At 38.5% G+C, this 14,039-nt stretch overlaps 1 protein-coding gene across 1 annotated transcript in view; it reads left to right on the top strand.

Annotated features, from left to right (window-relative positions):
- LOC134803764 (UDP-glucosyltransferase 2-like) overlaps positions 1-14,039 on the top strand; it is a 41,957-nt gene that overhangs the window by 10,928 nt on the left and 16,990 nt on the right. The window contains exons 2-6 of the mRNA XM_063776945.1: positions 5,346-5,433; positions 6,150-6,345; positions 7,045-7,242; positions 7,574-7,793; positions 12,138-12,357. Of these exons, the coding sequence (XP_063633015.1) occupies positions 5,346-5,433; positions 6,150-6,345; positions 7,045-7,242; positions 7,574-7,793; positions 12,138-12,357 (922 nt within the window). The remainder of the gene's footprint in view (positions 1-5,345; positions 5,434-6,149; positions 6,346-7,044; positions 7,243-7,573; positions 7,794-12,137; positions 12,358-14,039) is intronic.

The raw sequence follows: 14,039 nt of genomic DNA, 5'->3' as shown, positions 1-14,039 counted from the left end.
CGTGCGTATTTCAAAAGTTCGGAAAGTGCGGACCGTTCTGGTGTGAGTCATCCATTATGCTACCGTGGTTTAAAAATATCCGGGTTAGATAATATTAAATTTCACAACTAATATTAAAATTGGGCGATATTGCCTAACATTGTGTACAACTGATTAGATACGAACAGGCAGATTGATTCAGAACCAAAATCTAACCGTTTATCGCTATCAAGGTAATGCTTATAAGAAGTCAGTCCGTATTTTGTGGTACGATAACATAGCTTACGTGTAGGTAAGTAAATAGTCGTTCATACTTAAATAACAAATTTAATGTACCATCACGCTCCGCAATTATTTAGCCATTACGGGTCCTAGCTAAATTGATTGTTCAATAGTTAAGCAATGGAATGTCCAACTTAGCTAGAACCCTAAATGGTTCAACAATCACAGAGCGTGACTGTAGGTACCTACGATTCCATTTCTCGAAGCACTCGCTACGCTCGTGCTTCAATTTTTGAATCTTTCGCTTGCTCGGGTATTTATTAGCACGAGCGGTTAAACAACAACTTTGCCCCCTGTAAAACAAATAAATATTCAAGAATGATAAAATCAGGCTATTATAAATTAATGTCTTACGCAACCCTATCTATACTGGTAGTTAGGGAGGCGAATAGGGGAATTTTCGGCAATACTCGAGCGTGGCAGTTTAAGATATGAGAGATACCTTAGACCTAATAGAACAACCTTGTAAAGTATTTAGCTCTATATGTAGTGACGCGCGCCTAGGATAGACGATCAGATTAGTAAAAAAAAATGGATAGTCTGAAATACTCGAGCGCCTCAGATTAAGATATTGGGGGTTGATTTTAGTGTTTAAAGACTAAATTTAACTAATCTGACGATAAGTCTTTGACGCCGCCGAGTTATAGGGTCGCGAACTTGTAAAAAAAAAACGTTAATCCGGCATTCTCGAGCACGATTTTTTTATTTTTTATTTTGAAGAATATAATCTAAAACTTACTAAAAATACAAAATCTGCCGGTTTCCGCATGACCGGAAGTGTGGAGGAGCCATTTCGTCTCCCTAAGAACGCGTTGCGGCATATAAGTCGCGAACGATACATTTTACAAAAAAAAAGTTTAAATTAACAAAAAAGGTAATTTTATTGTCATTCTTAAATTCCCCGTTTTATCAAGAAGAAAGAAAGGAAAAAAAAGAAACCAAAAAACCTTTTTCGGTCAGATTAAGAGAACCCACCAACATTTTTGTCAGATTAAAAAAATATGCTTTCAGGATACCGAGATAAACCTCGCCTATGAAAATCTGACGCGCTCGAGTATTTCAAAAAAACTTTTTTTTTTGCATTTTCAAAAATTCATCGTAACTTATCGTCACGCCGAAATCGTCAGTTTTTTTAAAGGAAGCTTCCTTGGGGCCTACTTAACACCCCTTCCGAAAATCTGACGCGCTCGAGTAAATTTTTTTTTTTTTTGCATTTTTGACTACTTTATATGCCTACCCCCACCACGCAAACCGGCAGATTAGTATACCGTTGTTATCAGAGGCACTCGGGGCATACGTAGTATGAATATCTGACGCGCTCGAGAATGCCCAAGTAACTGTTTTTTTTAACATTTTTGAAAAACCGTACACGCCAAACCCACCGCTAAAATGGTTTTTGCCATACGAGCTTTTCTTTTCGAAATTATTTTATCTTTCGATTTTGATAGGTCTCGACGGCGCCGTTGAATTACGCCATTTAGCTACCTCGCCTCCCTAACTATGGGCTAGATCCTTGTATGCTGACACTAGTGACCTTCGCAAATGAGTGCTCATTGACTAAAGTGTCACTGTGTTGACTGTGCGCTGATTCAGTATCTGTTGTGTTTTGTTATGATATGCCTGCCGGTGGCCCTTGTAGATTTGAAAATGGTTGATTGCTATTAATACAAATATACAGTAGTGTTTCTACTTTTAATTTGTGTCCAGTATTATTTTCTTTAATTAAGGTGTGTAATTTATAATTTTCCGTTGATTAGATGTAACACGAATTGGATGCGTGAAGTGTTTATTTCAGCCAAGATAGTGGATTGTGCATTGTGCCATACTAATTTTCTTGTAATTGAGAGTGTTTAGAGATATATTGTCATAAACGTCTTATTATTTACGTACCTATCCATGGTATAATAATATACTCCGCCTGGTACTCTATTCCGAGATTCGCGTATGACCTAACTGACACGGGCCTACGTCATCATGCTGTTTACAGGTTCTCAAACTTTAAAATGTGGGAGAATTTTAACCAACGGTGAAAATTATATTAACGGCATTAATTTTAAGTTATTCATGTAGAAACATAGTAAAATAAAACAAATCCTAATGTATTAAATTAAACTTTATTTATCTATACAAGACAAACGTTTGAAAAACTAATTCACAGTTACACATTAATTACCAAGCTTACGACGTGAAAAGTTTGGAAAACACTGCGACTGCTGACACTGAGCGAGAAGGAAATAACAATTAACACGCGTTCGACAAGGATGACGGTCAGGGCATGAAGTTATCTAGATCCGAATTGTCAAATGTGACAGCGCTATCCTGTATTGCCAGTAATGTAAACAGAATTACCCGAACGTCTGAAATTTCTTTCGTGAATCGGAAGATATTGCTAACGAATAATTAAAAATGACGTGTTATTGTAAAATTTAAGATAAAAAACATATAAATGAAAATTATAAAATTATAAAGAAATATTTTAACTTATTAACCATAGGTATAATGTACCCATGTAACATGTTATGTTGCAATAAAGTGGCAATGTTATTGTGACGTAGGCCCGTGTCACTCTGGGAATAGAAGACCATGTTTTATTAGACCATGGTACCTATCTATAATTATTTATGTAGGTAGTTACCTACCCTACTTCTTCTAATTCTGAAGATCAGTGTAAGTGATAGAATTTATCAATTATCAACTATGTATTAGGTGGCGTAAAACTACCTAACTATAGTCCAATACTAGATAAGTACAGTCGCCATCAGATATATCGGAGCGGTCAAGGCGCTCACAAATATCTGAACACGCCTCTATTGTCAGGGCGTTAGAGTGCGTGTTCAGATATTGTGAACATCTTGGACGCTCCGATATATCTGATGGCGACTGTACTAAGTACTTATGATACTTAGTACTTAGTACTACTAGCGCCATCTATCCACAATGTGTATGTAACTTATAAGTACCGTTACTTGTTGAATAAAAGTCAGTCTGTTGCGAATATACAACGTGTTTTAATAGGTTATGGGCCCAGCACGCTTCCACTGCGCATTGCATTGCATTGATCACACTGTGTGGAATTAACATTTCTGTGTGGAACTAACTTTACTTTAGGGATTAAGGAAAATACGTGCCTATGTCAAAAATTTAAAAGGCCCATAATGTACTGTAAAATTGTACAATACACGTGTGAAAAGGTAATTCGCAACTCATGTCGATTCAAAACACTCAATGCCGGCCGTGTTTCAATTTATCGCCACTCGTTGCAAATTTCATACTTTTCGCACTTGTATCGTAATTTCACAGATAAGCAGTTTGTTCTAATAGTTTGTGTTTATGCTGGCCGTGATTTGGGGGTTTTGAACGCATCATAGAGGGACTATGATATGTGTGTAGGTAGATAAATTAACATTTAGTTTCATTAGTTTAATAAACTTGGTCAAACAGATCTTGTCAGTAGAAAAAGGCGGCAAATTTGAAAAATGTAGGCGCGAAGGGATATCGTCTCATAGAAAATTTGAATTTCGCGCCTTTTTCTACTGACAAGATTTGCTTGACCGTCTATAATAATATACCTCTACCTATGTGAACTATGAATTTTAAACTAATATTTAAATCAACATAATTGTACTACCTACTCATTTAAGTAAGACGGTAAGTACTTACTAAGTCGCTGAAAGTTTAAGTAATCTATATCGCTAACTGTACCGTATCTAACTGAAATTAATGTCGAATTAACTATATTACATATTTTATGAAAGTTTTGTTTTTCATTTCAGTTTAGTATGGAAAAAATAACGTACCTGATTATATTAGCGACGCTTTTACAAGCATGTACTCCGTACAAAGTTCTCGTGGTGTTTCCTTTGCCCGGCAAGAGTCACAATATTCTCGGACAGGCGGTTGTCAAGCATCTCTTGAATGCAGGACATGAGGTGGGTCGTCACTTGTGCTCCTTTTATTTCACACTTAATATTTTCCTTAGGGTTAGGCCCCTAGTTTCACTATAATTATTTTTCCATCTGTCCGCGGTTTTTCGGCGACATCGCACATCCCTTCAAATTGTCTTTAGTGATCACCAGAGATCGGACAGATTGGCGTCATTGCTCGCAATAATGTGGACATGACTCCAAATTTGATTAAATAATTAATCATTTCATTATTTTTTTACCTGAGATTTAATTTTGTTCCCTAGTCAATAAATAGCACTTAAATATATTTTTGATATAAAAAATGAGTACCTACAGAAAATTTGGAAAACATACTGAATATTTTCTTTAATAAATTTACATTATAAGAAATCTTTGTGTTATTTATTGATTAGAAATCAAAATTAAACCTCAGGTAAGAAATTAATTGAATGATTAATTATTTAATCAATTTTGGAGTCATGTCCACATTCTTGCGAGCAATGACGCAAATTTGCCCGATCTCTGGTGATCACTGATCACTCTGATCAGTCAAAGCGCCTCTCTTCTCACCCGCATATATGGTTCGTTTTTTTTAGCATTAGAAAAAAACTACGCGATCTTGACGTGTCTTTTAATTGAAAAACGATTTTTAAAAATCAGTAACTATTACCTACCTATGAAAGCGAAAGAATGTAAATAATCGTACATAATATATGATTCATAATTGTTACATATTTGCCGTGACTTATTTTTCAAAAGTGTTTTTCAACAAAAAGACACATCGAGATTGTGAAGAGAGGCGCTTTGACTGATCAGTGATCACTAAAGACATTTTGAAGGGATGTGCGATGTGCGATGTCGCCGAAAAACTGCGGACAGATCGAAAAATAATTAGTATAGTGAAACTGGGGGGCCTAACTTCTTTAGTCTTCTTAGTCCAGTTAAAACGAAACGCTAAGATAAACCTAAATAATGTATGGAAATGATAGCGTTTCGTTTTGTTTTCTGCAAAAGATTGTCATCTCGGCTAGACCCCCAGCCAAGATTCATGCTCGTGGAATGCAACAATTTAGCCTAATTTGGTTTTATTATTGGGCAAAAATAGTTTCCTCGTGTTTACAATACCTATACCTATAATTACGAGCAAATTTTCAATATAAATTACTCAATCCTTTTCAGGTCACATACGTTACACCTTTTCCCACCGGCAAAATGACTGATAAATACCACGAAGTCGATCTCAGCAAGAATTTGGAGACCCATAAAAGTAAGTTGTATTGTTAATATGTATATCCGTACCTCAAATTAAACAGAACCCTTATAGGAGCAGTTTGTTGTCCGTTCGTCCGTTCTGTCCGACTGTCTGTCAAGACCCTTTATTTCGGGAACGCGTGGAGGTAATTGAGTTGAAATTAAAACCATATACTTCAGGTTTACAGCCCCTTGAAGCTGTGAATAAAATTCTAACTTACTTAAAATTTTTTTACGTTACGTTAAAAGATACGTCCGTTTATGCCGCAAAAAACGTATCTTCGACACTCTCACGGGAATCAAATTTTATAGGGTACTTCCTGTTGACCTAGAACTATGAAATTTGGCAAGTATCGTCTTACATTAAAAATCTGAACTGTTAATTTGTAAAAAATAAAAGTTAATTTGTACGGAGCCCTCGGTGAGCGAGTCCGAGTCGCCCTTGGCCGGTTTTTTTACAAGAAAATGTGTGCGTAAAACCCTACGCCAAAGAAGACCAGGCTAATAAATAGGTACGTTGGTTGGTTAGGTAGCAGACATTATGTACCTATTGCTTAATTATTTAGTGCTAGCGTTAAATCTAGGATTAGAAATGCTACCAGGAAAACACTAAAGTTGGGAGTCGTTATGAAAGTCAGTAATTTTCTCTGGGACTATTTAAGATATATGTATACTTACACTGTATTTAAGATATATGTGTACTTACATACACCTTTTTTTTATTTATTTTAGAAAAAGATGAGATATTTAACCTGAAGACAGTGATTGATAAGACCGGTAAACAAGAAATGTTAAGCCTGTTGCCACAGATGATAGAAATGTTAAAGATGAATCTGGACAATGACAACCTGAAGAAGTTTCTCGGAGACACCACGCAGCACTTCGACGCCGTCATTTCAGAGTGGCTGTTCAGTGATACATATGCCGGGTAAGTGTGGACTGTGGCATACGGGTAAGGGATAAGTGCGGCTGGCCTTTACATTGGGGTCTGTTTACACATTTATTGGTGTTTATTGCGAGTTCTTACATTTGCTATTTGCGTTTAATGGCACCCAGCCACACTTACCCGTATTGATGTTACTTCATTATTAATTAAAACAAACAGAAATGGAAGGAGCGTGAGTGAAGAGATGACAGGCTATATATCCGTACCTTTCTATCATCCGTCGAATAAAAGACATATCGCTCCATCCCAAGTTTACTGAATTTTTAACAGTGGCGTTGCAGCATTCATAGCCGTTGGGCAACGTTGGGTAAGCCGGAGCGAATTTCAACAGGATGGTATGAATCGAGCCTTTCTACTGGCAGTTATTCTCCGTACGCACGACATGGCCACACCACCTTAGCTGATGCTTCATGACCTAGATGCTAAGCGTCATATCCGCAAAACGCGACCTAAGCCCTCCTACACATACACCCGCAACTCGACTGAACTCCATTGCGCATCGTGTGACCGCATCTTCAAGACAAAGTTTGGGTTTGCGAGCCACATTAGGGCATTTCATAATCCGGATAAGGATTGTTGATGGAGTCGCCATTGCCGGATGCGGCAAGGAAGGAAGAGACACTGGCAGTTAACTCTAGGTGCATTTTTTATTTTTTTTTAATAGAAATTTTTTTTTTACAGATTCGCCACTGTATACAATTGCCCGTTGATCTGGTTCTCGTCCACCGAACCTCACTGGATGGTCCTGAAGCTGGTCCATGAGGCCTCAAACCCAGCATTCAACCCGAGCATCATGTCCACATCGTCGCCACCGTTCTCTTTCGTTGAGCGAGCTACCAGCTTGATAGGCGTGTTTATGTTTTCAGCCCTCAAATACTTGTAAGTGCATTGTTCTCCGTATGCCCTGGATAATCGGGTTTTACTAACTTAAAAATGTGAATAAAATAGTGAAAATAAGACGCGATTTTAAGGGTTCCGCACCTCAAAAGGAAAAAACCGGACAAGTGCGAGTCGGACTCGCCCACCGAGGGTTCCGTACTTTTTAGTATTTGTTGTTATAGCGGCGTTCCAGATAAAAAAATACATTGTTAAAAATTTAGTAATGTAAGTACGGAACCCTTGGAACGCGAGTCCGACTTGCACTTGACCGGTTTTTAAGATAAAGTGGCAATTTATTTTAATAAAGAGTAAAATGTTAGTTTATTTTTAGCTACCTTGATCCTGCTGAAAAAACAATATACGAAGAATATTTTGGTCCATTCGTTCAAATGAGGGGAAGATCGCTGCCAGAATATAAAGAAGTTCTACACAACGGCTCTTTGCTCCTAACTAACTCTCACTCTTCGCTGAGTCAGCCCGTGAGCGTGCCTCCGAACACCAAGGAAATCTCCGGATACCATATTGAACCTAACCCGAAACCTTTACCAGCAGTACGTAACAATCTTCTCTTCTTCTTTATATTTAAGGGCTGTGCTCTATCAACTCAGTTAAAGCAGGAAGGGTCTACAAACACAGTTATACCTTAGAGTCAGGAGAAATAATAGATCCACTAGATGAAAACACAGGGTACAGTATCTAGGCTATTTTCAAGCATAGACTTCACTCCATATTCAAAACCCAGTTGAATTCAAGAAACACCGTTAAAGCAGTAATACACAATAATTGTTGTGGGTTTGGTTTGATCCGGGTAGAGTTTGTGTAACAGATGGACGTTGATTCTGTATGTTAGGGAGCTGTAGATCATTCTGAAGAAATTTCCTAACTATTCGGCATGTGTTCAGAATAACTGCTTTTTGCATTACTACATATGAAGACGGCGGCAAAGACAGGGTTTTTATCGAGGCATGTAGCTGTTGTGGGATAACACCTGTAGTGGACAAAACGATAGGAACTATGGTAACGGTTCTGAGTTTCCACATCCTGGCTATTTCATCCTTAAGGTCAATATATTTTATAAGGATTGAGCGAGGAATATTTCAGGGTGATATTCTGAGTCCCCTGTGGTTCTGCCTAGCTCTGAATCCTCTCAGTACATTGCTGAAGGATTTAGAACTAGGTTGCCGGCTTCGGAGAGGGGGTGAAGTCATTTCTCACCTTCTGTACATGGATGACCTCAAAATATTTGCACCAAATAGCCAAGACTTGCTGGAGCTACTGAAAACCACTGAAGTCTTCAGTAATGCCATCAACATGGAGTTTGGTGTCGATAAATGTGCGGTTATGCATGTACAGCGGGGGAAAGCTGTAAATTCAACTAATTAACAACTTTCTGAGACAATGTCTTTCAGATCCATCTCTGAATCAGAAACCTATAAATACCTTGGTATGTCACAGTCGTTGGGTATTGAGGAAGAGGGTATTAGACGGTCGGTGAAGGAGCGCTTTTTCAGTCGGCTCACAAAAGTACTTAACAGTCTTTTATCAGGAGGCAACAAAGTGCGCGCCTTCAACGCCTGGGTAATGCCTCTACTCACATACTCCTTTGGCATACTAAGGTGGACTCAGACCGAGCTGGATGCCCTGGATCGGAGGGTCCGACAGCTGCTCACCACACACCGTATGCTGCACCCACGCTCGTCTGTTATGAGATTGTACATCCCACGGAAATGTGGAGGTCGCGGCTTTCTAAATGCCAAAAATCTCCACAACCGTGAGGTGTACAATCTCAGGAATTATTTCCTCAGCAACGAGTGTGGGATGCATCGTGATGTGGTGGCAGCTGACAGGGGCCTCACGCCGCTCTCCTTGGCGAACGAGAACTGGCGCAAACCTGTAGTACTAAGTACCGAGGACCGCAAGGCGGTATGGAAGGATAAGCAGCTACACGGGCGGTTCTACAAGGCCCTCATGGGGCCCGATGTAGACCTACCCGCATCGGTGAACTGGCTACGATTCGGGGACGTCTTCGGAGAAACCGAGGGTTTTGCCTGTGCAATCGCGGACGAAGTTATCATGACGAATAACTACCGGAGATATATCCTGGAGGACGGTACGGTCGACATTTTGTCGGGCATGCCGCCGTCCCGGAGAGTCACTCAGGCATATTATCTCCGGTTGTTCTCATCTTGCTAACGGCGAGTACTTGCACAGACATAATCTCGTAGCCAGAATTATTCACCAGCAGCTTGCCCTCCTATACGGCCTTGTGGACCGCGAAGTGCCGTACTACAAGTACTCACCTGCCCCAGTTCTCGAAAATGGTCGTGCCACGCTCTATTGGGATCGGTCTATCATCACTGACAGGACATCGTGCTGATAGATCGATCGCAGCGCCGGACCGTGCTCGTCGACGTCACCATCCCCCATGATGAGAATCTCGTGAAGGCCGAGAAGGACAAGTCCAGCAAGTACCTAGACTTAGCTCACGAGATAACCGCCATGTGGGATGTTGATTCGACGATCATTGTTCCTATAGTCGTGTCAGCGAACGGTCTCATAGCGAAGAGTCTCGACCAACCCAACACCTAGAGAGACTCTCGCTGGGTGGGTGGATCAAGGGTCAGATGCAAAGGGCGGTAATTTTGGACACGGCGCGTATAGTACGTCGATTCCTCACTCTGCGGCCCTGACCACCGGCAGCTTGGACCCTGCCCCGCTGCCGGCGGCACCCTAGGTTAGGTTTTTTATAATGTGTTTATATATTTTTGTAATGTTTTGTAGTTTTTATATTTTACTTTTATACTCACATTGTAAAATAACCTAACCTAAGACCCTAATTGAATAAAGGAGATAATAATAATAATAATAGTGTCATTAAAGTGTCAAAAGGGCCTCTACGTGTTGGCTTCGGCTCCGCGCATGCCTCCCAAAGGTCCGGAACACCATTGTTCCGTGATGGGAAAGACATAATAATAAAGCTCTTTATTTCCAAACATTGTACAGTTTCTTTCCTAGGTAGTTAGTACTATTTACATACATATTTAATTTCAAGTATTTAGTTTTAGTTAGTGTAGAATTTAATTATATTAAGTATTAGAGTAAGGTTAGGTAAATCTATGTTAGGTTTGTTTGGACGCCCAGTTTTGGGCAAAGGCCTCCTCCATATCACGCCATTTGTGTCGGTCTTTAGCTATTCTTTGCCATGTTTTGCCTGCCAGTTTTACTACATCGTCTTTGCAACGCGTCTTCTGTTGGCCGCTATGTCTTGTACTTTTCTTGCTGTCGTCTTTTGCATACCACTGTATGATGCGTTCGCTCCAGCGTCCGTCATTTGCTCTAGCAATGTGGCCTGCCCAATGCCCATCTCCATTTAAGCTTACATACTGTATGAAATACGAGTATATCCGTAATTTTAGTTTTTTCCTTATTTCTGAGCTTCTTATGCGATCTATTAGTTTTATGCCCATCATTGATCTTTCAGCTGCTCGCTGGAACGTTCTTAGTTATGTATAGTTTTTGCTGTGAGAAGCCAACATTGACATCCGTACGTTACTGTCGGCAGAATCGTATTGTCCATTATTTTTTTCTTAAGATGTAAGTATTGGTATTTTACTTTTAAATACAACTTTTTTTGACCAATATCTTTTCCATCCCATGGATATTCTTCTTTCGATTTCTTTTTCTGTAGAGTCTTGGAATGTAATAAGCCGGCCAAGATATATATATTCTTTTGCATAAGATATTTCTTTTCCTTGTATTGTTGTGATCTTTTGTTCTCCATTTGTCATCAACTTTGTTTTTTCGATATTCATGGTAAGCCCGGCTCTACGGCTCTCCAAATCCAATGTTTGTAGCCAACTCCTTAACCTTCTGGTATGACACGACCTGAACCTTTTCTTTTACTCGGTTGAAATAATTTATTCTCGGTCTTCCTCTTCCTCTCCTTCCCTCTATTTTTCCTTCTATGATGGTCTTTAGGAACATGTCGTGTCGTAGCAGATGTCCAATTAGTACTCCTCTTCTGTTTTCTATTGTCTTTATTATATTTCTTTTCTCGTTAATCCTATCTAGAACCCTATCATTTGATACGTAACAATGATAAGGCGAAAAGTAGTCGCATCATTTTGGTTTCAATGAATTGGGCCAAAATCTAATTCGAATGCCATACCGGCAATCGCTCTCAGACAACCACGGCTATGCCCCTATACGTTTGACTTATTTAGAATTTTTCATTATTATAATAGTTAGGAGCACTTAAAAAATTGTATGATATCTGTTTTTCGCTCCTAATTTTTACAATAATCAAACAATCGAAAAAGATCAAACGTAGGGCCATAGCTATGGTTAATATAGGTACATCAAATTGTGTAAAAATATTTTCCATAATGACAATATATATCTAGAGAGGAAAATGGGAACTACGTTTGTATGGAGAATCGGTCGTCCCCTTTCCTCTTAAGCTAAGCTAATCTAAATAATCTAATAGTGGATGATCGCTTCGCCATACAAACGTATTTAGTTCCTAAGTATTCTTCTCTCTGGATATCGACATAATTGAAAATGTTTTTACACAATACACAATTTGATGTATGTACAGACCTATAGCTAGGTACCTATGAAATGTATTTTAACCACAGCTTCGTTTGACTTTTTCGGATTTTTTGATTACCTATTTTATAAGTTAGAACTTTTAGAAGCGCAAATCAAATTCCATCCCAATTAAAACTACGGAACCCTAAAAAAATAATCAAACGCCCCTTTGATAGCGCTGTGGTTAAATTACATCAAATTGTGTAAACGTTATTTTCTATAATGTTTTAATCCCGAGAGGAAAATGGGGACGTTTGCCACTTCGTTGACTTATATTTACAGAAATAATCGGATTTTTTTTCCAGGATCTACAAAAACTTATGGATGAAGCTAAGCACGGCGTCATCTACTTCAGCATGGGAAGCAATGCCAAGAGCAAAGATTTTCCCGACGAACTAAAACAAGATTTTCTGAAAATGTTCGGTACTTTGAAACAAACCGTACTCTGGAAGTTTGAAGAACAGCTTCCAAATCTTCCTAAAAATGTCCACATTTTGCAATGGGCGCCGCAACACAGTATCCTTGGTATAACATACTATTTAATTCACATTTATATTTTTGTTACGAGTATTTCAAATTTCAAAAATTTCAAAATTTCAAATTTTTTTATTTGGTATCTAGGTGGATTTATACAATAATTTGTGGTGGATACCTCCTGTTAAGTATAGCAATACTTGTGTTAGGAGGTACCGCTCCTTCCAAACGGAGTGATTCAGGTTTAATACCAGATACATATTATAATTGGTACATAGTTGTTATTTTTACAATAACTATAACTATACCTATAGCTAATTCATATAAGTTTTTTTTTTTTTATTATATTTTTACAATTCAATATTCAGAGATTTATAATAAATTATACATACAGGGAAAATATTGTTCAAGTTAGTTTGTTATAATTACAATTACAAATTCATAATTAAAATTTTTAATTTATAATTACAATCAAGAATTAATTCGTAGGTATGCTTTATCCTTATACTATTTTACTAACTCTAGTCTTACATAGGGTGTAAGTTTGTGTGTGTGTCTCTCTCGGTGTGTGTGTGTGTGTGTGTGTGTGTGTGTGTGTGTGTGTGTTTGTGTGTGCATTTATGTTTATCATTTAAGGCATTAAGCCTTAAGAAGCGATTCAGTCTCATCATAGGTAAGTGTCAGTAACCATTCTGTGATTTTTCTTTTACAATTTATCCGTTGCATTGGATAGATGTTGAGAGCTTTGTTAATTTTATTATACATCTGTGATGATATTGCATTAAATTGTCTTTTAGCAAATAAAGATTTTGTTGGCCATTTAGGGGCTACTGCGTGACTTCGCCTACGATTTATTAGGGATGGATTAAAATTTAATGTCTTATGCAGTTTTAGTACAGTGAGAAGCACATATAATTTCCTCATGCTCAGGATATCACTCTTTTTATATAAATCACTAGTTGGATATTTTCTAGGGAGTTTATGCATGACCTTAAGCAACGACCTCTGTCCTCTCTCAACCTGCAAGAATTTTGTTTTTGTAGCTCCACCCCAGGCGACAATACAATAGCTCATTACTGACTGCGCAAGTGCATTGTATAATTGTTCCAGCAATTTTTTGTCGGCTACATGCCTAAGGATTTTAAATATCCATATAAGTTTTCTTATGCGGTTGTTAATGTACTCAATATGTGGATGCCAGCTCAGTCGCTGGTCTAATATGACCCCGAGGTATTTAATGGATGCCACTTTTGTAAGTTGAGTACATTCACAAGAAGAAGAATATTCATTTTCGTTACAGATATGCATTCTTAATTTAAGATCTGGTTTTGGTTGGGTATTTTGGTATTTCGCGAAACACATGAAATTTGTTTTCTCCAGGTTTAATGTGAGGAGGTTTTCTTTAAGCCAGGAGGAAACCTGCCTGAGGCCTTTTCCAGCGTACTCAAAGACCTAATTAACAAGAACCATCTCGCATCGCGCATGAGAGGAGGCCCGTGCCCAGCAGTGGGACGTATATAAGGCTGAATTATTATTATATAATTAAGAAACAATCCACCGGTGGCGGAGCGTCCATAGAACTCGATTTCCATCGGCTTGTCTGATATTCAGGCTCATGGGGGATTTTCTTTAAAGTTATGAAGAAAAGGAAGGGTAATAACTCAGCTACGGCTTGCCTACGAACAATCTAGACGCGCCGCTACTGCAATCCACCAACCATCTTTTTGTTTCAG

Source organism: Cydia splendana, chromosome 1 (assembly GCF_910591565.1).
Source record: "Cydia splendana chromosome 1, ilCydSple1.2, whole genome shotgun sequence".
Taxonomy (NCBI): domain Eukaryota; kingdom Metazoa; phylum Arthropoda; class Insecta; order Lepidoptera; family Tortricidae; genus Cydia; species Cydia splendana.
This window is presented reverse-complemented; position numbering and strand designations above follow the sequence as displayed.